At 39.8% G+C, this 26,281-nt stretch overlaps 1 protein-coding gene across 2 annotated transcripts in view; it reads right to left on the bottom strand.

Annotated features, from left to right (window-relative positions):
* Positions 1-10,252: 10,252 nt before the first annotated feature.
* Positions 10,253-26,281, bottom strand: part of REEP3 (receptor accessory protein 3) — an 82,437-nt gene continuing 66,408 nt past the window's right edge. The window contains exons 6-8 of one of the 2 annotated variants that reach the window (XM_036336863.1): positions 21,479-21,614; positions 12,025-12,170; positions 10,253-11,344 (exon numbers count right to left, since the gene is read on the bottom strand). In XM_036336863.1, the coding sequence (XP_036192756.1) occupies positions 11,288-11,344; positions 12,025-12,170; positions 21,479-21,614 (339 nt within the window). In that variant the 3' untranslated portion in view covers positions 10,253-11,287. Of the gene's footprint in view, positions 11,345-12,024; positions 12,171-21,466; positions 21,615-26,281 lie in introns of both variants that reach the window. The other variant, XM_036336862.1, reaches the window with a different exon arrangement.

Genomic DNA, 26,281 nt, shown 5'->3' with positions numbered 1-26,281 from the left:
TGGTTGTATTTGGGGTTTGCCCTGAAGTGCTCTTTGACCGGTTATGGATTCCTTTTTTGAAGTTGGAGGTCGTATTGCAACCGGTACAGGCAGTTCAGGACGGGAGAAAAGCCAAGTGAACCCTGTGACTCAACCCCCTTGGAATGTGCCTGGAATAATAATGGGGACTTGAAAGGTTTTTACGGCCGAGGTGGAGGAGACGAGGCTCCTGCGCCTGCAGCTGGCGGCCGGCCGAGGGGGGCAGTATTGCCTTTTTCAGTGCTGCCGCGCGGGCAAACAGGACAAAAATAGTCGGAGCATCTGGTTTGAATCAACCAAAGAGCATTTCTATCAGCTTCACCCACCGTCCTACGGAACTGACAGAACAGGACAAGCCAATTATAAAAGTACCCTTTTAACGCTCCTGCGTTCGCTAAACCCAATCACACTTCACCGCTGGTATTTCCAAGTGTCCTAACGTACAACTGTCGTTACTTTATATATGTTGCAAATTAAACTTCCTTTTCCGAGGTTGTGTGTGGGCTTGTACTCGAGCATTTGCATTTGCAAGCAACGCTCTGAATATGTTATCCTTTTTCAAAAATGCATGTTGAACCGTGAGGCTCTAGAATAGTTTTGTGTTTTTTTTAAAGTGAGGCTAACATATGGATTGCTTATACTATTAAGTATATAGTCGCATTTCCCTCCCTTAACGCCCTACTCAGAATTCCAAAGGCAAGTTGGAACAAAAGGAAAACGTGTCTTAGTGTAAAGAGAGAACCTGTGCCAAGAATTACAGTCACAGGGTAAATAACCTTGTTTTCTCCTTCATCCGTGGCCGCTACCAAACCCCGCTCTTGGAAGGGGGCCAACAGTCTGTCTGGTGGAGGGTGCTGCTAATTAGAGAGAGCCCATAAACCTCCCTGTCGAAGAGGGCATATGACCTTCCCTTCGAGTCTAAACAATAAAGCTGGCGAAGTGCAGACTGCACTTCACGCTGCACTTCACGCTGGCTGCCCTGCGGATCCCCTAAAATAGGAACAGGATGAAGGCCAGGCTCAAGAGGTTACCATAGCTCTGCTCTCACACTTTGAGGAATGGGTCACTCCACTTCCCAGTGTAACTCGTTTCAATTACTCCATACAATCTATTTAGAGGAGAGCAGCTTGCAGAGAGAACTCATTGTCTCATCTAAATGAGGAAGCAATTACTTGCTGCAGTCTAACTTGCTTTGAGACTGTCGGGTCAAATATCAACCAGATCTCCTGTAACTTGACTTTGCACTTTGGAAGATACATCTTTTTTCCTGACCATTTTATTTCCCCCTGCTTTTCTGAAACCCTTTTTTTTTTTATTAAGATTACAAAGTTGTCATTTCCCCCCCTCTTCAGCCTTCAAAGCTTTTGTTAATTTTAGAATTTGTTACCGCAAGGTAAAGACTACAATCTCTTCTGTACATTGTTTAATGTTAAATATTCAAAAACATATGTTTTTATAGGCATCGTCTCAGGATATAGCCAAATAGTCCCCCAAGTCTTCCCTTCTCTGTCTAATTTATCTCCCTGGGAGCCCCCTGTGAGTTTTAATTTTACACATGTTGTAAACTATAAATAATCCAGTTCCACTTCCCTAGAACATGTGGAAACTGCAGCCTGCTATATATCCCAACTGTACTTGTTTTCAACTTTAAAAAGACAATAAAGTCCATCTCCACTGTAAAAAGGCATTTGGCCCTTCTTTTGTGTTTTTTATTAGTTATGACCCAGTGTGGAACAACACAGGAGAATTCTTCTTGCTGTCAAAAGAGCACATAAAAGGGTTTACAAGGTGTGGTTGAAGACAGGAAGTCGTGGAGCAAATGCTGGTAGGGAGGTGAGGAAGGAAGGAAAGCACTTCCTGAGAGGATACTCCTCCTGTTTAAGCTACATCCTCTCTTCACATCTCTACCTGTTTATCTTAACCAGTAATTGATAATAAATGGTCTTTACTTTTCCTATTTTAAAAGCATCCTTTCCGTACTGAAGCTACTCTTAAAACCAAATCTATCACTAACTACAAACGACTTTAAAAAAAGACTTGTTTAATCTTCTAATAATCCGAAATTTTTGTATAATGTATGTATCATTTCTATGTTAGCTGCTTAAGTAGTCTGTGATTGCCAAGATAACCAAGTGTAATGGAATTAACGACGCAGAGTCTAAATCCAAATTGTGGCTGGGTCCCCGGTTAGTCACTATTGAGTCTCGTGTTGTTTTGTGCCGTAACATGCTGTGCTGGTTTGTAGCGTAGGAGCAATAGACTAGTAGTGGCCGGCAAACTGTTAGTCAACAGAGCCAAATATCAACAGTACAACGATTGAAATTTCTTTTGAGAGCCAAATTTTTTAAACTTAAACTATATAGGTAGGTACATTGTTACTAACTTAATTAGGGTACTCCTAAGGCTTAGGAAGAGCCACACTCAAGGGGCCAAAGAGCCGCATGTGGCTCGCGAGCCGCAGTTTGCCGACCATGGGACTATACCATATAGTCTAGGTGTGCAGTAGGCTATACCATCTAGGTTTGTGCATGTGCATTCTATGATGTTCACAAAACGATGAAATCGCCTAAGGAGGCATTTCTTAGAATGAATCCATGTCATTAAGCAGTGCAAGACTGTATATAGCAGGTCCTCAAGTAATGTTTTCTTCAACATTGTGTGTTTACAACCCATGGGGGAAAAAATAGATTCTTGGTGAGGCCACTGTCTGTGTGGAGCTGGCAAGTTCTCCCCATGTCTGCATGGGTTCCTCTAGTGACCCTGGTTTCCTCCCACCTCCCAAAGCTGTGCATGTGAGGTTAACTGGCCTGTGAAAGTTTTCCAGTGAGTGGGGGTGTGAGTGTGCCCTGTGCTGGATGGGCATCTTGTCCAGGGCTGGTTCCTACCTTTCATTGAGCTGCCAGGAGAGGCAGCCGCTCATGACGGGAACTGGAATAAGCGGGTTGAAAAAGACTTATTTTACTTATTACTAATCTTTCTTAAATGTCTGCATAGCTCACATTTATTTGAATCTATACGAATATAAGGGTCATATGCTAATTAGAGTGGAGTCTTCAGGACAAGGACAAAGCTGCGGATGGCGGCTGCCACTGCCTGGCTGGACCGAGGCTCAGGCAGCCGCTGCAGTTGGCAGTGGCATGATGGGGGGGTTGCCTTCCCCTGATCCACCAGGTTGCCTCCCTCAGAGGAAGGCCAGGCTACGGCTTAGGCCTGCTCCCTATGGGGAGCGGATCTAAGCCATGAGTAGGACATCCCCTGAGGGTTCCTGGACTGAGAGAGGGGGCAGGCCGGTCTGAGGGACCCCCTCCAGTGCACACATTTTCATGTACCGAGCCTCTGGTGTTTAATATTAGAGGTGTTTTGTGTATTTATTTAGAAGTTTGGTAAGGTTTCTGTGACCAGAAATATGCCATAGAAACCTAACTCTTGTTTCTATCAATTAGCCTATGGTAAAATTCGTGTCGCTCTACATCATTTTGCTTAAAGTCTCAGTTATTAAGAACCTACTGACGGAGTTAAGTGAGGACTTACTGTACATTCACCCACATATATCTTATTGGTGCCATTTCTCTGGAGAATTTTGACCAATACAGATACCTACAGTTGACTTTGGCACTACCATGATCTATTGTAGCACACGAGTTTAGAGTATCCGAAATTAGGCCTAACATTACAAAGGGGTTTGGGGGTGGGGAATATTCATCTATATCTGAAACATTTTCCCAGTACTCTGAGATAGCATCATGTCAAAACACATAATTCAGCCAAAAGCTCTAACCTGGTTTCATCAACTCCTCTTTCTCTCCTTTTCCAAATTTCAGCATTCAACAATGCTTGGAAGAGAAAAACTCTTCCAAGGGTGATATACAAAACCTTTTGTTTCTGTGTTTTACCTCCCTTCCCTCTTCACAACCTTCTTTTTATAGTTCCCAAAGAAATACAAATGATAAGAAACTGTGGTAGTTCCATGGGACTAAATGTTAAAAGTTACCTTGAAAAATTTGCAAGGCTACAAAAAATGTAGTAAGGTTTCAAGAAATTCTGCCGTAAGTAAAAGTAATGCTCTGAGCCCTGGCTGGTGTGACTCAGTTGGTTGCACCGAAAGGTTGCTGCTTTAATTCCTGGTCAGGGCACATACCCAGGTTGCTCGTGTTGGAGGCAACAGATCAGTTTCTTTCTCACATGATGTTTCTTTCCCTCTTCCTGTCTCTCTCTGTCTAAAATATTTTTTAAAAAAACCCACAAAAAACCCTTCTAACAACAACAAAAAAGTAATGCCCTGAGTACTCCAGATGAGAGATGATGATGGCTGAAAATAGGGCAGTTGAAGGAGAGGTGAATGTAATGGTCAAATTCAGTACACAGTTTGAAGAGAGCCAAAAGGACTTACTAATGTATTAATGTAAGAAAGAGATGAAGGTAAGGAGATCTCCAAGGATTAAAAGAAGGGAAAAAGAGTGCTGTAAGAGAAACCAAATAATGGTTCAGTAACCAAAAAGAAATCCCAGCATTAATGATACTAAAAGAATCCAAACATCTGGTAAAAGTAAATTTGTTTTTATTAAAGCAAAACTTATTTTCCTTAAATTGTTATGCTATCCTGCCGGGAGCCGGTCCATCCTTGCTGTTTCAAAGGACCTGGCATATATGGCATACTGTTCTTAGTATGTTTGCTCACCTTCTTGGCACTATGTGTTTTAACCAAGGTCTCTGAGAAAGGTTGTTTCCCCAGGTAGGGATTTTCCCCTGAAGTTAGGGAGGAAATAAAACCTCTTAACTAAGTGCCAGGCGGGTAATTAATCACTTTAACTACGAACAATCATGCTTAAGCTACATAATCTTTACTCCCTGGAATGGAGATAAGAAACGCCCTAACCTTTGGAATAGAGATTGATAGGATTGGAATCAACTGGTATAAATACAGATGTAACAACACAGAACTTAGAAGACAGAACCTACACAGAACTAGGGACAGAAGAACTTCGATGGAGAGAACATGGCAAAAGATCCTGGACTGAACCTGACTATAGAAATTGGCAAGAGAACCTGACTAGAACCTGGTGACTGAACCTGGCTGGAGAACCTGGACAGAACCTGTTTGGAGAACCTAGCGAGGGAACATGGCTACAGAACCTGGCTGGAGAACCTGGAGAACCTAGCAAGAGAACATGGACACAGAACCTGGCTGGAGATCCTAACCAGAACTTTGCTGGAGATCCAGAGCAGAACCTCTCTGGAGATCCAGACCAGAACTTGGCTGGAGATCCTGGCTAGGCTGCTGATCAACTGAACACTGTCTCCGTGTCCTTCCTTCTTCGCCGACTCCGTCTACGCCTTTGGGAACCCCTGGACCTGCTGGGGTTGGACCCCGGCACTATCCTACTTGGATATAGGCATTGTGAAGAAACATAACAGAGATACTATATACAGTAGGCACTAAAAGAATATGTATTTTTAAAAGTATGTTTTTATTGATTTCAGAGAGGAAAGGAAAGGGGGAGAGATATAGGAACATCAATGATGAGAGAGAATTATTGATTAGCTGCCTCATGCACGCCCCCTACTGGGGATAGAGCCGGAAAGCCGGGCGTGCACCCTGACCAGGAATCAAACAGTGACCTCCTGGTTCACGGGTTGATGCTCAACCAAGCCACACTGGCAGGGCTCAAGAAATATTTTTGGCCGAAACCGGTTTGGCTCAGTGGATAGAGCGTCGGCCTGCGGACTGAAGGGTCCCGGGTTCGATTCCGGTCGGGGGCGTGTGCCTGGGTTGCGGGCGCGTCCCCAGTGGGAGGTGTGCAGGAGGCGGCTGGTCGGTGTTTCTCTCTCATCGATGTTTCTGGCTCTCTGTCTCTCTCCCTTCCTCTCTGTAAAAAAATCAATAAAATATATTAAAAAAAAAAATTTTTGAATGAAAAAGAAAATTGTTGCTAATCTGATTTGTACATATGCCAAACACCATACTTTCCTTTTTCTTTCTTCCTCCTTTTGTCCTTAGTCTGGAACTGCCAGGCCATCGAAGGGTAAAAGTGACTTTCCTGCTTTTATTGAGCAGTCTTTTAGCATCCTGTACTTTCAGTACCCTATACTTATAGTTATCAATCTTGTGCTTTAAAATTTCAATTTGAAGCATTATCTTATAAAAAAGCAATTTAAAAAACATTATCAGAACCAGACCATAAGGAGACTGTTTCAAGGCTAGAATACTGATAGGTAGATAAAAGGGCAGAATGTTTTTCAGGGAACAATGAATCAGTCTCTGACATGATTTTTGTTCTATGAATCTCTCAAGAACAGTGAACCACTTTAAAGGGAGAAAAAAAACCCACTGGGAAAAAAATGTCGTAGTTCATATATCCATGTGCTCTTTAGAATTCATTTTTTAAAATTTTTTATTTTATTGATGTTTTACAGAGAGGAAGGGAGCGGGATAGAGAGTTAGAAACATCGATGAGAGAGAAACACCGATCAGCTGCCTCCTGCACACCTCCTACTGGGGATGTGCCTGCAACCAAGGTACATGTCCTTGACTGGAATCGAACCTGGGACCCTTCAGTCCGCAGGCCGATGCCCTATCCACTGAGACAAACTGGTCAGGGCTAGGATTCTTATTTACATTTCTAACTTCTTTGGATCATCACAAGGATATACCTCCTAATAAAAATGAAACTATAGCCCTAACCGGTTTGGCTCAGTGGATAGAGCATCAGCCTGAGGACTCAAGGGTTCCAGGCTCGATTCCGGTCAAGGGCATGTACCTTGGTTGCAGGCATATCCCCAGTAGGGGGTGTGCAGGAGGCAGCTGATCGATGTTTCTCTCTCATCAATGTTTCTAACTCTCTATCCCTCTCCCTTCCTCTCTGTAAAACATCAATAAAATATATTTAAAAAAAAAATGAAACTATAACTCCATTTGAAATACTTCAGCACACATTATATACCATAATGAAGTAACACAAAGGAACTTTTAAACACAGGATTTCCTTCTGAAGTTTAAATGTGAGGCAAACAGACGTATGACTTTACAACAGATGGAACCCCAGAACCTTCCCAGGATATGTAAAACTGAATTTTGTGTTATATTCTATGTCTGAGACATCTAGCCAATACAAATTGATGGCTAGGGTTTCTTTACTAATTGTTTTTTCCTATCTTCTCTTCCCAACATCCAAATTTAATAATTCAGTGTTTCTTTTAATCCCCTGGATGAGCATTCCAGAATGTATATGATTTTCATAATTTGCTCTGTGATTTATAATCTTAAATGTGTGCAAATGCTGTCTATTATTCAATCGAATCATAATAATAATCAATTCATGTAACCCAACATATGTACTCTGACAAGAAAGAAAACCAAGTCATCACTAATAAAATGAGTTTATTTTATATTACAGTTTTCAAAAGCCACATTTGTAAAATTACCCCTATATTAGGCCTAAAAGGTAGCCTTTACAAAGAGTTTGCAAAACTACTTTCTCTTAACTATTAAAGTACATAGATTTAAAAGGTTTTAGAAGAAAAAAATGTTAATTCATGGTAAACATTTAAAGAATTCTTACACATTAAATCTGTAGGATACCTTAGAAGGTTATGTCTTAAAAAACATTTAGAGATAAAAATGTCTTTCCCTTTCAGAAAACTTTACTCTTAAATTATGTTTATTTAAAAATGTACACTGTGTATTATACTAACAATGATCTTCCCAGATTTAACTACTAGCTTACATTAATAGTAGTGAATTACTAATTACTTATTAATTACTAATTAATTAATTACTTAGCTTGCAAGTCAATCAGCCCATATAAGAGAAAACAGGAAATTGCTTTCTAATACATATTAACTCCTTAATTTTCCTGATAAAATCGAAATAAAAATTTAGTCTATTACAATTAAACACACAGATTATTGATATTAAAGATAAGAAAGTATTGTATTATTTTGAATAACACAACAGTTCAAGCATTCCGGAAGCGTAAACTGTTATTTCAAAAGAAAAAAAAAAAAGGGGAAGGAAAATATATTTGTCTAACCACTGTCTTACAGAAATTTAGAATATTTACATCCTTTATAACACTGTAGAAATCTTTGGTGACATATGGATTAAGTTCCCTGAAAACACTTTAATAATTTTGTTCCATCAATCTGTGTAGTCAAGTATTCATAATTAGTAATGCCGGCAGTATCATTTTCTAGCCAAATCCACATACATATAGTGAAGTGTGTGGAGAAAATCTTATGCAGGTTGTAGGCAGGTTTATATAATTAATTACTTAGCAAGTAGGCTTATTCTGGCTCATTTTTTATACCAGAAAAATACAATAAACTAAAGAACAAATCAATTCTTACATCTAAACAAACTCTGGAAACAGTTAATATTAATGAACAAGTTGAATGCATATATGATAAAATGGCTACAATTTCTGGATAAACTTTAACAGCTACCAAAATAGTGCCCTAAATAGGCTTGTGCAGCATGTGATGCTCATTCACACCAAGTGGTAGTGGTGGGAAAGCAAGGCACTGTGGTCTAGGGATAAATTTACCTCTTCTAAAAGCAGTAGACTTATAAGCAGAGAAACAAAACTGTCCTGCTCAACCTTAAAAGAAACTAAAATGTATAAGCTTATTATACAAGGTTCAAAGGAAAGGGCATGCTAAAACACGTAAGAGAAAAGCGCCCTGGCCGGTGTGGCTCAGCGGTAGAGTGCTGGCCCAAGCACAGAAAGGTGCAGGGTCTGATTCCCGATCAAGGGCACGTACCTGGGTTGTACGTTTGTTCCTTTGTGTGCGGGAGGCAACCAATCCATGTGTCTCTCTCAAATTGATATTTCGTTCCCTCTCTCCTCCTCCCTCCTTCCTACTCTCTTTAAAAAAAAAAAAAGTTGAAAAGAAGCAACATTTAAGAAAAGGAGAGGAAGGAAATGACAGGAAAGCAAAATTACCTCACTGTATATAAGGATGTAACCAGTACAGTAGAAATATATCAGAGGGAGCATTGTAAGTGTGAAGAGACACAATGAAATAGAAGAGCTTAATTACCTCTATGAAACCGATGCTGTCTTTGATTAAACGTGTTGATTCTAGAAGTGTAGAGGGATACGTAATTCCTCCAGTTTAGAAAAGCACGAGTTTACCATGATTAAAGAATAGGTATAATAATGAAATTATATTTGAAAGTGATAAAATGGTACAAATCAGCTCCAGTAGATAACGTTTTTGAAACAATGACCTTGTCAGGTAATTTGAGATGACACTACCTTTGCACAGGAAAGCAAGGTGTAGCATTTATACTGATAAGTCTAGGACTATGCAATATAAGTACAACTCTCTTTCAAGAGTTTTCATCAGAATTCATAGGAATTTTGAATACAAATTAAAGTTTTTCCAGAAACTAAGAGGCTAAAAATTAGTCAAGGTAAAGTAGATGAAAATACTCATAGAAATAAACTTTAGGAGAAAAGACATTGAATGAATTTTTACTTGGTGTTATGTATCAAGAATGTGAGATAATCTAGAAAAAATACATATTTTAATATATTTTAAAAACATGTTTTTATTGATTTCAGAGAGAGGAAGGGAGAGGGAGAGAGATAGAAACATCAATGATGACAGAGAATCATGGATCGGCTGTCTCCTACATGCCCCCTACTGAGAATCAAGCCCGAAACCCTGATTTGTGCCCTGTGGGGAATCTAACCGTGACCTCCTGGTTCATGGGTCAACACTCAACCACTGAGCCACACCAAAGGGCTAGAAAATATTTTAAGACTTGTATCAAGAGAAGTGTCTGAATTAAACTAAGGTACTCCTGACTAACCATTCTGTTCTCTGCCAACACTCTGAGGAGGTCCGGAATATACACTGTCAGCTGGCTTCATTTCTTAAAAGGTAGAAAAGTCAAAGATCTTACAAATCTCTTTGTTTTTTCTTTTGGACAAACAAGTAGAATCGTCAAGTAAATTACCTGAATAAGTATAATTGTACAAATTTCATTACTGATCACTAAAACCATCACCAGAAATATACTGACTTAGAGTTCATAATGCATAGCTATGAATGCAAGCTAAAAATGCCTCACAGTCCAGTAATTGAAAAATAGCTTGGATTAAAAAAATGATATTTTCTAATATCTATTCCAATAGCTTCTAATACATGAGATTAATGACATCTGTATTTTGCATTGGCAACTATCTTCAGGAAATTGTATCAGCCAGAAAAGAAGTGATTCAAGTGATTTTAGTTAATGCCAGATTTATTCATCAGAAGCACATATAAGTGCCAAGCTTGTGAATGGATTGGCTAGATATTTTCATTAGTTAGAAGAAACCTAAGTGCTATACTGGTCTCTGACACTATTTCATAAAAGCTACTACTTTTAAAATCTGAGAATGTAACCAGTATTAATAAAAAACATGCTGAGTTCAACTACAATGTACAGCTAAATACAGAAAACTAATAATTAAGATAATTTCTTATATGTAAATGAGATTAAGAACAATTAGTTATATTTTTCTACTAATAAAATCAAGCAAATTTAACAAATGAAACCCACAGGAAAAAGATGACATCATTTAAGGCATAAATTTGACATATCAGAATCCAACAAATAATAAAGATAGTGTCAGTAAAACTTAAAATGTACAGTCATAAAAAAAGTAAACAATTTTCAAGTGTGCAAAACTAGTCAGGAATAAAAGTGCTATGTGGATACCTGGTTTTCAAATATTTGTTTTGAAAACTTTCAGTTGATGGTGGAAAAACTATAAAGTGTTTAAAAAAAGTAAAAATTTTAAAGAATATATAAAACATACTTTATCTCACATTATGCCCTTGTGCTATCACTGCTGGATCAGAGGCCTATTTAATGACTATCCTCATGTGATAGCTATAACATAAATGGAGGTAAACAATACAATACCACAAAGGCCGATGGATCTTGAACCATAAGATGACTTTTTTCAAGTATACTGGGTTTGTGTTTTCTCTTAAATCCCAGGCACTTGATGTTGTTGATGAATTTGAAAACAGATTAACACAATTTTCTATTCTTCCTGATATATATATATATATATATTGCATAACTACCTTTAGTAGTCAAGATTTAAAAGTAATTGTTAAAGAAATAAAAATTATTTAAATTAACAAAAGTAAACCCTACCACCGCCACAATCTAAAGGATTACTTCAATATGTAAATACTGAACATAATGTTAGGAAAAAAAGTTGATGCATTAGCATAATTTGTCTTGGGATACTTGAAGCGCACATGATTAAAAATACACCTGCGGTCTCTTCTTCACTTTATATTTTAGTGACCCATACCGCACCTGAAGAGAGAGATGTGTTATTATTACAAATTAGATGGTTATTTTTTTGAAATGATATAAGACTTAATAGTTCATAATCAGCATAAGAATTTTTTAACTTTTCTGATATAAAGAATCAATTATCCTGTAAGTGTGTATGCAAAAGACAACACTATTTATATTCTAAAAAATGTAGTTGGTTCAATGTTGAATATATGTTGTAGATTATTATCACTAATAAAAAAACACTAGCTGTTATTATTTATGCTTTGCTTGGTACATTGCTCATAGTAATCTGAGGCCATTCCCTGGAATCCTCCATTGCTTTCTGGGCACATGGACAATATATAATTATAAACTTTTACTATTTAATCCTCATGTAGGGTTGCTAGTTCAAAACAGATCTATGTAGTTAATCTTGTTAACTGCTTTCTTTGCTTATGGGTAGGGCTGGAACTGGGTATTTATGACAACCATATAATTCTCTATCTGAGAATGCCATTTTCTAGGTGTAATTGAAGACTAGCAATTTCTAAATTTCCAGATATCCTACTATATCTGATCTGAATAAAGAATTTAAAAAATAACTGGCTCTACCATCCCAATCCTTCACTTAAGGATCATTAACACCCTGAATGATAATGCAACAAGGAAATCCTTTCATATTAATCATTAGGAAAACAACTCTGTAATTGACTAACCTCTTTGCGGACTTTCATGGTTTTCACAGATTTCATGCTTTGCGATCTTCGAAGCCCTTTGTGTGTTAACATCTCATCATCTGAAAACGGCCCATCCGCTTCTTCATCTGTTTTCTCATCTCCGTCTTTCAGTGGAATTCCATAACCTAAGGGAGTTGTCAAAACGAGCATGTTTTGGTAAAAACATACCAGTCAGAACCACCTCTTAACTGCAGTTCTCTGCATGGCCTGCATTTGTCCGGTTACTCCTCCCCTTCCTCACCTGGAATGTGCTCCCGACTCCTCAGCATTGATCTGTGCCTACTGCACTATTCTACATGAAGCTCACACTCATTTCTTCCAGAAAGTTTTTCCTGACCATTTTTTTTTACTATGCATTTTTCAGAATAAATAAAAATAATTATTTTTGAGTAGGTAACACATTTATCTTGTTCAAAAATCAAAGAATATAAATAGATATATAGCAAAAAGTCTCTTCCTGCCCTTTCTCCTTTTCATGAATTCTAAATAACCTAAGCAATTGTGTGTTTTAGTCTGTCACTTGTACCTTTACTTTAATTAGGAATTTAGGGTTTTCCCCATCCCACGTGGCAAACCTTTTGTCAAGATTGGGAATGGTAGGGTGAACTTAAGGACTCATAGAAGACCCAAAGGGGCTAGAATTTTGGGCAAGTGCACTAGGGGCAGGTGATAGAGATGTTGAACCAACACTGTTGTAGCTGCTGAGATAAAACCCAACCAGACAGGCTACAGTAATTAGAAATACCACAGGCTATGCTGACAGATGTCAAAGAAAAGAGGCGGCATCAGGAAGGGCAGTAAGAGATTGTGGGGATGTGCTAACAGGCTGCTAAGTGCAGCTGCAAAGGCTTAACATTAGCAAATATGCAAACATCTAGGCAGTCAGGCTGACTGTTGTCAGGAAGCCTGAGGGCCTCCTGATGCTGGGATTCAGGGACAACAAAGTTCCTATTCCTGAAGCAGATGGTCCCAAACATTAGCAGACTAGTATGAGTCACCTGGAGAACTTGTTAGTTAATACCCCCGGATTGCTGGGCCTGAGGTGGACTGAGAATTACATTTCTAACTAGTTTCCAGGTGATGCCTATGCTCATGGTCTAGCAGTGGTTCTCAACCTTCCTAATGCCGCGACCCTTTAATACAGCTCCTCATGTTGTGGTGACCCCCCAACCATAAAATTATTTTCGTTGCTACTTCATAACTGTAATTTTGCTACTGTCATGAATCGTAATGCAAATATCTGATATGCAGGATGCATTTTCATTGTTCGCGACCCACAGGTTGAGAACCGCTGGGGCCTACACTTTCGGAACCACTGCCTGGATGGAGCAAAGGAGGGGCCGAGTGTAAGGCAATCAGAGTACTAGGTGGGTTATAAAGACAAAGGTGAGTTTACCAGGCCCATTTCAAGTTCTATTAAAACGGAACATAAATACCTAAATCTTACGGGGAGAAAAAAGCAGCAGGTTTTTTCAGGATCAGAAGGGGACGAGAGATGGACTGCTTGTGTGTGAAGAAAAAGATACTAAACGTTATTAATCTGCTCTCACAGGACATGTGTAACTTGAGACTCACTAAATTGTTCATAAGCTTCTTAGTCTGGTAATAAGACAAACATCTTTGTATATTGAGCTAGTACAATTTAGGCTGCCAGACTTCTAGACTAGAAATTAGGAAGGATTCAGGAGTAGAATCGGTCATTACTGAGGTCAGGATCCTTAGTTTCGCTGCAGCAGTCCAACGAAGTATGTTTTAGGGAGAAGAGAGAGCAGGTGCAAAGGCACTAAGACAGGGGGAAGCAACTGCTTGGAAGAGCTGTGAGGAGGCCAGTGTGGCCCGGGGAAGGATGGGTTGGTAGTCCTGGGGAAACACTCCCAATGCAACATTAGGCGGGGAATGTACATATAGAAGCAAACAAAGGAAAAACATAAAAATGCACTCATTGTACATCTACACAATGGAATACTACACTGCTATAAAAAAAAAAAAAAGGAATTCTGCCCTGGCCGGTTTGGCTCTGTGGATAGAGCGTCGGCCTGCGGACTGAAGGGTCCCAGGTTCGGTTCCGGTCTAGGGCATGTGCCTTGGTTGCGGGCACATCCCCGGGCCGGGGGTGGGGGAGTGTGCGGAGGCAGCTGATCGATGTTTCTCTCTCATCGATGTTTCAAACTCTCTATCCCTCTCCCTTCCTCTCTGTAGAAAATCAATTATATATATACATATATATATAAAAGGAATTCTTACCATTTGCAACAGCATGGATGGGACTGGAGAGCATTATGCTAAGTGAAATAAGCCAGTCAGAGAACAATAAATATCACATGATCTCATTCATTTGTGGAATATAATAAACAACATAAACTGATGAACAAAAACAGAACCAGAGTCATAGAAGTATTGAATAGACTGTCCAACCTATGAGGGAAGGCGGCAGGGTGAGGGGGTGAGAGATTAACCAAAGGACTTGTATGCACGCATATGAGCATAACCAATGGACGCAGCTGGGAAGGGGGCGTGGTGGTGAGGGCATGTGCTGGTGGTTGGGGGCGGTTGGGGAGAGGTCAATGGGGGAAAAAGGAGACTTATGTAATACATTAAATTATATAGAACTTAAATTAAAAAAATGATGAACCCATTGAATCTCTTCAAAATGGACTTTTAGGAGATTTTAAATTCATTTTTCTTTTTTTAAAAGAAAAATTGCCAATTTTTTTTTAATCCTCACTAGAGGATATTTTTTCCACTGATTTTTAGAAAGAGTGGAGTGGAGTGGGGAGAGAGGGAGGGAGGAAGAGAGGGAGCGAGATGTAGAGAGAAACACTGACTGGTTGCCTCCTGCATGTGCCCTGACTGGGGTCAGGGATCAAACCTGCAACCCAGGTATGAGCCCTTGTCTGGGAATCAAACCCATGACCCTTTAGTATTCAGGCTGATACTCTAACCACAAAGGCCAGGGCCAAATTTTTATTTTAAAAACTATATTACTTCTATAATTGGGGAGAAAAGACCAGAAAAAATGTTTTTAGGTTGTCATTTCTACATTTTTCTTTAATGCTACTGCTTACATAATATTCCTGGTCCCAATCTAATAAAAATAAGGTAGATAGAACAGAGAATGAGGAATGAAGAGAAAGAGAGGAAGAATCTGTGACCAGAGAGTTCTCTGAGGCCCCAGATTGAAGCACAAGACTACAGTTCAAAAGACGTGGCCCTTGCTATTTTAATCCCCTCTCCTTTTATATTAGGAATTGGAATGTCATTCAAAAGATGGTATAAATCTTATTTCTGTATTTCCTAATTTTACTTTAAAAATCTTATCAGCTTTCTAATTACAGTTTCAGGAAAAGTGATGACTTTTTTTTTTCCTCCCACAAATATTTTAAAAATTCTACATGGGAGGCAGTGTGTTAAATCATGGTAATAAAAGACACAACTGTCATTTTCTACCTTAAAAAACTTACAGAAATAGACCCTATTGGGCATTAGAATCCTATAAGAGATGCCACAAATGGAAGATAAGGACAAGGTGCTATCGGAGCAAATAGTAAAAAAGAGCTAGCTCAGCCTGGGGTTGGGGGAAGTGGGTTGTGAAGGAGGACTTCTTATAGGAGGTGGTGAGTAAGCTAAATCCTGAAAGGCTCATGATTCTATAGAGCTAGCACATGATGGAGTGGGAACAGGCCCAAGGAGCTAATACACCACATGCTCTTGAGTTTGGATTTCATCAGAGAGCAATGGGGAGCCACTGAAGCATGTTAAGCAGACGGGTTATATGATTATATTTGGATTCTTTAAAAGATTATTCCTGCACTTTGGAGAATAGTGGATAAGATTGGAAACAGGGGGGTTACTGCAGTATGGTAGGTCAGAAATGACAAAGTCCAAGGAGTGAGGACTGAGAAAGTAGCCAACGTTGGGAGGTGAAATAATTAAGTTAGCAACTTAGTAAACCAATCCCTCCATCCAAGAGAGGAGTCAAGCCAAACATCCTCACTGAAATATGCATTTTATCCCCCTTAATACCCGGAAATGAGTATGTATGAAAATTCTGTTGTGAGTGCTAAAAATGATGTTAGCCAATGTTATGCGAGTATTTAAAAGTCTTTGGAGGAGGAGAGGGAGACCTGAGATTATGAGAGAAACCCAAATCTGGATGTTGAATTGAGCAGGAACTCAAGGAGTTAGCTGGCTGCGTGGTTTATGGGTACTGCTGGTGTCATACAAAGCTGATGCTAAGGTTGGCTGCTTTAAATCATCAATCTAGACTGGAGAGAGCCCTCAGTATGGTGCCTCCCATGCCTGTTCCTGTGGAGTGGTGACTGGGGACCAAAGAATGAGGAGCCTGTGCTGCCCACCCTCGGCCCGGGGCTGCAGCTGTTGCAATGTCTGCTGGCATGGGCATGGGAGTACGCTTGTCGCCTATTTGCTACCTTTGACTACAGCATCTCTAAGGTCCTTCCTGCTCAAATTATTTGAATTCATAGTTTCAGCCCAACTGTCTCACTAAGTGTAGCCTCTTTATAAATTAAAAAGAGTAATAGCGTGGTGAAGGCCTGGGGTGAGGGGCGGGCCAGAAGGTATCACTGGGGGCAAAAGGGGGACATATGTAATACTTTCAACAATAAAGATTTTTTAAAAAGCTCTAGCTGGTTTGGCTTGGTGGATAGAGCGTCAGCCTGCAGATTGAAGGGTCCTGGGTTAGATCCCAGTCAAGGGCACATGTCTGGAGTTGTGGGCTCAATCCCCAGTAGGGGGCGTGCAGGAGGCAGCTGAGCAATGATTCTCTTTCATCACTGATGTTTCTATCTCTCCCTCTCCCTTCCTCTCTGAAATAAATAAGAGTATATTACAAGATTTTTTTTTTTAAAGTAAACATTTGCTTAGGAACCTTGGATACCCCATTTCTGTCACTAAGTATGTAGACTTTAATAAATAATTTAATCTCCTTTAAGTCTCAGTTTATTCGTCTACAAAATAAGGATAAAATACTTAACCTGCATAGTCATCTTAAGGATTAAATAAATATGTAAAGCACCTAAAACAAACAAGGAATCTCTTTATGCACTGGTATTGAAACTGAATGTTGAACCACTTGTAACTAATATGGGAGCAGCAGGTTCTTTGCAGAGAAAATATTTCCACCTATCAAAACATGGTGTTCTTTCAAGGGACGTGAACAATCATGTTCAATGCATCCATTGTCTTACAGGAAAGCATTTGGAGGAAGATCTTTTTTCTTTGTGGTGACAACATAAAGATTTGAATGATTTCATCAAAGCAGGAGGACTTCTTTTGATCAGCTAACCTCAAACTGCCGAGAGCAGGCCATGGTGAGTTTCAAAAGGGGACTCACTTTTGCAAATATTTGTGTTTGCCTGTGTGAACAAACAGAGCTTATGAGGTAAATGTATTGATCACATGAACCAGTAAAGACTTTGCAATGTGAATGTAATTTTCATACTTAAAAACTAAGCAATTTGTGTGCTGTTTTTTTTCTTGAGGAATTTTGGAAATAAATGAAATAGGAAAAAATGCATGATAAAAAAATTTAGTACTTAATTATTTTCAAAAGGGAAAGTGCTGTTGTTTTATTTCTGATTTTTTTTTTTTATATTTCTTTATTGGTTTCAGAGAGGAAGGGAAAAGGAGAGAGAGATGGAAACATCAATGATGAGAGAGAATCATTGATCAGCGGCCTCCCGCACGCCCCCCCACCGGGGATTGAGCCCTCAACCCAGGCATGTGCCCTTGGCCGGAATCGAACCTGGGACCCTTCAGTCCGCAGGCTGACGCTCTATCCACTGAGCCAAGCCAGCCAGGGCTTATTTCTGATTTTGAGTGAAAGGTTGACTTTTTAAAAAATCATTAAAATTCTACTACTTAGAGCTAAACACTTAGGTTAATATTTTAGTAATATCCCCCCAGACTCTCTATTATCTATTGTGTCTCTATATTATAATACAATATGATATAACACAATTGGTGCAAGATTATAATACACACACTGTTTAGCTGTTATTGTTTTAGTGGCCCAGTGCACGAAATTTGTGCATGGGGGGGGGGGGTCCCTTAGCCTGGCCTGCACCTTCTCCAATCTGGGACCCCTCATGGGATGTCCGACTGCCGGTTTAGGCCCGATCCCACAGGGATCCCACCAGCAGTCAGACATCCCTCTCGCAATCTGGGACCGTTGGCTCCGAACCGCTCACCTGCCTGCTTGCCTGATCGCCCCTAACAACTCTGCCTACCGGCCTGCTTGCCCCCAACTACCCCCCCCCACTGGCCTTCTCGCCCCCAACTGCCCCCTCTTGCCAGCCTGCTCGCCCCCAACTGCCCCCCCCCCCCGCTGGCCTGCTCACCCCCAGCTGCCCCCCCTGCAGGCCTGATCGCCCCCAACTGCCCCCCCCCCCCGCTGGCCTGCTCACCCCCAGCTGCCCCCCCTGCAGGCCTGATCGCCCCCAACTGGCCCCCACTGCCAGCCTGCTCACCCCCAACTGCCTCCCTCCACTGGCCTGCTTGCCCCAATTGGCCCCCTCCGCTGGCCTGCTCGCCCCCAATTGCCCCCCCACCCCACTGGCCTGATTGCCCCCAACTGCCCTCCTCTTCTGGCCTGATCGCCCCTAACGGCCTCTGCCTCGGCCCCGCCACCATGGCTTTGTCCGGAAGGACGTCTGGAAGGTCTCCCAGTCTAATCAGCATATTACCCTTTTATTAGTATAGATTCCCCCACAATCTGGTTATATTTTCATTTCAGTAAATATAGACTGACCTTATTATTTTTCATGGCTAATAAGCCACCTTTTTGCTTAAACATTTCTCATAGGTATTTGGTTTGTTCCAACATTTTCTTACTACAAACAATGAGATGAACATACTTGTACATACATCTCTGAACACTTGTCTGATTATTTCCTTAAGGCATATTTCTAGAAGTTTGTTGTTGAGTTAAAGGGATTAAATTTTTATAGTTATTGCCAGACTGTCATCCAAGAGGATTATTCCACTTAAATCTCTCATAAAAAGTATACGAGAGTGTTTGTTTCCTAGCATGGTTGCTGTGGTGGTTTTAACACATGTTCTGACACTTTTCTCTTGGGACAGTGCCTCTGAGAGCCTTCAGCTGCCAGGTAAGAAGTCCAATGATCCTCAGAGACCATATATATACATACATACATACACACACACACACACACACACACACACACATATATATATATATATATATAGAGAGAGAGAGAGAGAGAGAGAGAAATATGCTGGAGAAGCTCCAGCTGTTTTAGCTACCAGCTGTTCGACTCTTTCTAGCTCAAACGTGTAAGTGAAGAAGCCTTTCACATTATGCCTCCAGCCCCAGCTGCTGTTTGATTATAGATGTACAAGACCCTGAGCAAGAATGCCTTACTGAGCCCAGTCACCCCGCCCCCCCCCCCGCCCCCAGACTATGAACAATATAAATGACCATAATTTTTTTTTAAATCACTATTTGGCGCCCAGCCAGCGTGGCTCAGTGATTGAGTGTCGACCTATGAACCAGGAGGTCGTGGTTCAATTTCCAGTCAGGGCACATGCTTGGATTGCAGGATCAATCCCCAGTTTGGGGCCTGCAGGGGACAGCCAATCAATGATTCTCTCTCATCACTGATGTTTCTATCTTTCTCTCCCTCTCCCTTCCACTCTGAAATCAATAAAAATATGTATTTTTTAAATCACTATTTGGAAGTGATTTATTATTACACAGCAACACACAACTAGAATAGTTACAACACAGAACACTATTAATTAAAACTTTTTGCCAATCTGGTGAACAAAACTTATTATTTGAGGCTAAATATCCTTTTCATGTGTTAATTGGTCAGCTGTATTCTTTGAAAAAGTTGCCAATAATTGGCTTGTAATTAAAATCAGGCCCTAAATGGTTTGGCTTAGTGGATAGAGCATTGGCCTGTGGACTAGAGGGTTCCGGGTTCGATTCTGGTCAAGTGCATGTATCTTGATTGCAAGCTCCTCCCCAGGCCCTGGTCAGGGCTCATACAGGAGGCAACCAATCGATATGTTTCTCTCACATGGATATTTATCTCTGTCTTTCCCTCTCTCTAGAAATCAATGGGAAAATATCCTTGGGTGAGGATTAACAACAACAAAAAGATCAGCATACCTAATTTTTAGGGGCATATTAAGAAAAAGCCTGTATTAGAAACTACTTTTACATTATTTATGTATTAAGAATGATGGTTCAAAGCTCAATGGTTCCTTACTCTTAAAGATATTATAACCTTAATCAATGGCCAAGCCTACCTCTCAGATATTAGTCACCAACTTTGTAAAGTTATTCATTCTAAGAACTCAGAAGAAAGTTCACTATTTTCCTCTATAAGAAGAGACAGTTATTTTATTTTTCAAACCAGTTTAATTATTTTTAAAATATTTATGATTTTAGAGAAAGGAAGGGAGCGAGAATGAGGGGGGAAAGCAGAGGAGAGAGAGAGAGAGAGAGAGAGAGAGAGAGAGAGAGAGAGAGAGAAACATCCATTTGTTGTTCCACTTATTTTTGTACTAGGTTGATTCTTGTATGTGCCCTGACCGGTGATTGAACCCACAATCTTGGCATATTGGAACGATGATCTAACCAACTGGCCAGAGCCAAATTGGTTTCAATTATAAAGGATGATTTTTAATCTTCCTCAAAAGAAATCTCCTAAAAAAACAAGATCATCAAGTAGCCCTGTACCTTATGGACTTAATAATACATTAATAAGTGGTCCTGAAGATCTTAGTTTTCAGCTGAGCTTTGAACTAAAACTTTCTTATATGTGACAAAATGACTAAGGAACTATGTCTTTTTATTTATGTGTAATATAACATTTTTTGGTAGTTTTCGATATGTCAACTTTGACATGCTCATGACTTACATTAGAATATGCCTACAAGTTAGTTCTTGAACTAGAAATACATGTAATTTCAACACATTTTCCATTGGAGTAATCCTATTTTCAAATTGAGTCATCTTTTGTCACCCACTTAAAACCTTTTATCTTGTGAGTCAATATCCTTATTTGTTCAGAGTACTTACAGTAAAGAATGTTTAACTATGAAACTCCTTAGATGTCACTATGGTTTAAGGAGAAAGAGTACTGATCACAGGTCAGAACTAGTACTGATGGCGGGGAAGTGGGGGTAACCACTCCCAGAGCTTCTAAACATTCATGGCAGCACAAAAGGCTACCACTACTTTCTTCGTTGGATTATCTCCAGAGTCAACAAAAGGCAAGCACTAACTACAGTTAAGGGTAAAGCTCAAAAATATAAGCTTAAAAGGAAATTTTGTCTACCCCGATTCAGAGCTACCAGGGATTGTCTTACTACCCATCTTGACTCAAAATCAAACTGTGAAAGGATGATATATTAAAGCAAAGAAGCGCACCTGCCGACTCACTGGAGGCGGCTTTACTTTTCTTTTTTGTCTCTGGTGGAGGCTGGAATGGTCTCTGCCTCACGTGCTCCTCCCCGGGGATGGCTGTCAGGTCGTGCATGCTGAAGCTCCGCAGTCGCTCAGTGATCGCTCCTTGGCTCTATGGAACAGAGAAGCGACAGGTCCCAGAAAGGAAAGTACAGTTCAAAACGTTTAATATGCCTACACGGGACATGTCCCCCAACACTTGATCATGAAGCTTATTCATTTTATTATGAATCTTTCAGAAAAGTTGACATTATTATAGAGTGAACACCCATATATCACTTGCATTTTGCTTTATTTTCTTTATCCCATAAGCTATCATTTATCTATCCATCCAACAATTTTTAATGCACTTCAAAGTGAACTGTAGATATCAGCACATTCCATCCCAAACATGTCACCTTTATATTTAATTTTAAAGTGTAAAAAACATATAGAACTTACCCTCAGAGTAAACAGCACCCATAATTTTGCTCTCTCTTACAACTATCATTTGGGGCTTACGCTTATGATTCAGAAGAAATTTTTAAAGTAAGAGCGGTACTATTGTAAGCTAAACTACGTCAGGAGTGGTAATGTCTCTACCCAGAACAGGATAAAAAAAAATTTAAGAGCCTAAAAATCTTGGATACAAAATGACATTCAGTTAATGAATTAACTCTCTGGCAAGGCATATCTACTACTATGCAATTTGACTTTGTCAGGTTAACAATATGGTAGACACTGAACACGTGGATATTTAAATTTAAATAAACTAAAATTAAATAAACTAAAAATCTAGGCCCTTAATTGCACATTTCACAGGCTCAGCAGCCAGCCACATGTAGCTAGTGGCTACTGTATTTGATAATGCAGATGCAGGACATTTCCGCCGCTGCAGAAAGTTCAATTATTACATCATTGCACAGCTCGGAAAGGGCATTTCTGAACCTTTCAGACATAACTAGATTTCCCCGTAAAGTATAAAGCTTTGGAAAGAGAAAAAAAGATTTCTAAATTTACTCATTTTGAAAATTTGCATAGCACATAGATGACTCATTTCTTATGTATAGCTGAATTAAAAATATTCTTTTGGTGGATTTTTACACTTCTTTCTCCTTCTCACACATGTCAATTTATGACTGCCTCTACTTATAAAGTTACCATAGAAATTTGTCCATAATGGTTTATCTCTAAATTTCAAAGCCTGGATATGGCACTATGAACATTTGAACGTTACTGCTAACATGTATTTTATCCTGAAGGAAATGGTCTTGATTCAGCTACTCTGAGTTTGTGATATATTATGTTAAAATCAAATGCCTTACCCCACTTAAGTTTTGCAGTTCTACCATATTTTTTTTGAGTTTGAAATTACTTGATTACAGGGTTTATATCTTCAACAAAAGTAACTGGGTTCCACACATTTTTTAAAACATTCTTGGCATGGTTTAATTCATTATTCTTTCTTCCTCCTTATCAGATATCAGTTACTTACTTCAGATATCGGTGACTGAAGATTTCAGACAGATACTAAAAGGAAGTGACCGCCCTAACTCGTTTGGCTCAGTGGATAGAGCGTTGGCCTGCGGACTGAAAGGTCCCAGGTTCGATTCCGGTCAAGGGCATGTACCTTGGTTGCGGGCACATCCCCAGTAGGAGGTGTGCAGGAGGCAGCTGATCAATGTTTCTCTCTCATCGATGTTTCTAACTCTCTATCCTTCTCCCTTCTTCTCTGTAAAATATCAATAAAAATATATTTAAAAAAATAAAAATAATAAAAGGAAGTGACCAGTGCTCTCTGAAACAGATGCCTGGTTTTCTCAGAACTATCAATGTCTTTATTTTGTCTTTGTATTTCTGTGCCCTCTCTTAGAAATTCTTGACTTTTTACCTACTGCCAAACAAATGATAAAGGTCATACACATCCCTGTTACCCTCTACTCGACTCAGGTGCAATTTCCAAGGCTGGGTGTAATGCCCAAACAAGCCCTCCTACTCAGGAAAGTACTTCTCAGAATGCAAATGAGTCAAAGTGCCACTGAATCAGTCTAGCTTTAGATCGTCTACAAACTTTGGTATCTTTGGGTATAATCAACTAATCACTTAGTATAAGTAATTAGTATAATCAACTAATTACTAATCACAAATGAACCCACACATTATTGTTAGTTCTGTTGTGCTGTATATATTTTGCCTCCAAAACAAGATTTTAAGAAACTAGATAAGATGAATAAACCTTAGGCTTCTTTAATTTTCCTAATGTACCTGATATGGTACTGATACTGACATACTGAGCAGGTAATAATTAAACTATTCTTTTTATGCCTCTTCTTTTTTATTATTCTTAAAAACAAAAAGGCTAGAGGGAGGGAGGGAGAGAGAGAGAGAAAGAGAGAGAGAGAGATATCATGTATTTGTTGTTCCACTTATTTATGCATTCATTGGTTGATTGTTGTATGTGCCCTGACCGGGGATCGAACCTGCAACCTTGGCATATCAGGAGGACACTCTAACCAACTGAGCTACCCGGCCAGGGTTTTTTTTTTTTATTACTCTTGATTGCTTGAGTTCTCTAAAGATAGGGGCTTGTTTAAACATAAACACTGGTGTTTTTATACAGAGATTAAATGCAAACTACAAGTATTGCCATGGGTATCTACATGGGTAGACTATACCATCCATCAGAGGTTTGTTTCAGGTGTAAATTAAAGGTGAGCAAGGACCAACCCTGAGGTATCTGGGTAATCTACTTACAGCAAAGATTTTAATGTAGCTCGAGTAACCAGCTCTATAGCCCTAATTATTATCAATCTCTTCAAGGTTTCAAGAAAAGCCAGGAAAAGCAAATAGAGGCTGTACACTACCTTTGAGGACTCCCAACACTTCAATAGCCATTATCATTTCTGCCGGGAGCTGGTCCATCCTTGCTGTTTCAAGGGACCTGGCATATATGGCATACTGTTCTTAATATGTTTGCTCACCTTCTTGGCACTATGTGTTTTAACCAAGGTCTCCTCTCTGAGAAAGGTTGTTTCCCCAGGTAGGGATTTTCCCCTGAAGTTAGGGAGGGAATAAAACCTCTTAACTAAGTGCCAGGCAGGTAATTAATCACTTTAACTATGAACAATCATGCTTAAGCTACATAATCTTTACTCCCTGGAATGGAGATAAGAAACGCCCTAACCTTTGTAATAGAGATTGATAGGATTGAATCAACTGGTATAAATACAGATGTAACAAGACAGCAAGACACAGAACTTAGAACACAGAACTTAGAAGGCAGAACTAAGAAGACAGAACCTACACAGAACCTAGAGACAGAAGAACTTCACTGGAGAGAACATGGCAAAAGATCCTGGGCTGAACCTGACTATAGAAATTGGCAAGAGAACCTGACTAGAACCTGGTGACTGAACCTGGCTGGAGAACCTGGACAGAACCGGGCTGGAGAAACTAGCAAGGGAACATGGCTACAGAACCTGGCTGGAGAACCTGGAGAACCTAGCAAGAGAACATGGACACAGAACCTGGCTGGAAATCCTAAGCAGAACCTCTCTGGAGATCCAGACCAGAACTTGGCTGGAGATCCTGGCTGGAGATCCTGGCTAGGCTGCTGATCAACTGAACGCTGTCTCTGTGTCATTCCTTCTTCGCTGACTCCATCCACACCTTTGGGGACTCCTGGACCTGCTGGGGTTGGACCCCGGCACATTTCGAAAAATCTTATTTTACCACTGTGTATTTTCTAATGGGCCCAGAATAGAGTTAATATGGAAAGAGAAAATTAATGCAGTATTGTGAACTCAGAAAACATTATATAAATTGTAAGCATCCAGGGAAAACTCTAATTATAAAATAATCACACTTAGATGCAGACCTATTCCCTCTAATTTTTTTTTAAATATATTTTATTGATTTTTTACAGAGAGGAAGGGAGAGGGATAGAGAGTTAGAAACATCGATGAGAGAGAAACATCGATTCAGCTGCCTCCTGCACACCTCCTACTAGGGATGTGCCCGCAATCAAGGTACATGCCCTTGACCGGAATCGAACCTGGGACCCTTCAGTCCACAGGCCGACGCTCTATCCAATGAGCTAAACCGGTCAGGGCTCCCTCTAATTTTTATGTCTTTAGCACAAAAAGTCTATTAAGAAAGAAATTATGTTTGTAATAAAATAAGTGGAAATACATCCCCTCTACCTCAGATTTCGAAATCATATGCATAGTATGATTATAAGTATGAAGTGTGGTTATAAGTAGGGAAAATATGCAAAAAATAAACAGGATAATGTTTAGGCAGATGGGATGAGTGATTTTTCCCTTTTTTTTCCCAACAATTTCTTTAATATTGCAAAATTAGTCATAGATGGTGTAAGTGAAGTTTTAATTGTAATGAGATGCATAATAAAAATTTCAACAATGTTGCCCTAACTGGTTTGGCTCAGTGGATAGAGCGTTGGCCTGTGGACTAAAGGGTCCCAGGTTCGATTCCGGTCAAGGGCATGTCCCTTGGTTGTGGGCACATTCCCAGTAGGGGGCGTGCAGGAGGCAGCTGATCGATGTTTCTCTCATCGATGTTTCTAACTCTCTATCCCTCTCCCTTCCTCTCTGTAAAAAATCAATAAAATATATTTTTAAAAAATTTCAATAATGTTTATAAGCTTACAACAATCTTTTACAGAACAATTCTTACCATACTGTTCAACAATGAATGGCCAGTAAGCTCCATTTCTGTTATCCTTGACATACTACACTATAATGCAGAGAAGGCAAGTTGCCAGGTTTTAGGCAAATCTCT

This window comes from Myotis myotis, unplaced genomic scaffold (genome assembly GCF_014108235.1).
Source record: "Myotis myotis isolate mMyoMyo1 unplaced genomic scaffold, mMyoMyo1.p scaffold_m19_p_15, whole genome shotgun sequence".
NCBI lineage: Eukaryota > Metazoa > Chordata > Mammalia > Chiroptera > Vespertilionidae > Myotis > Myotis myotis.
This window is presented reverse-complemented; position numbering and strand designations above follow the sequence as displayed.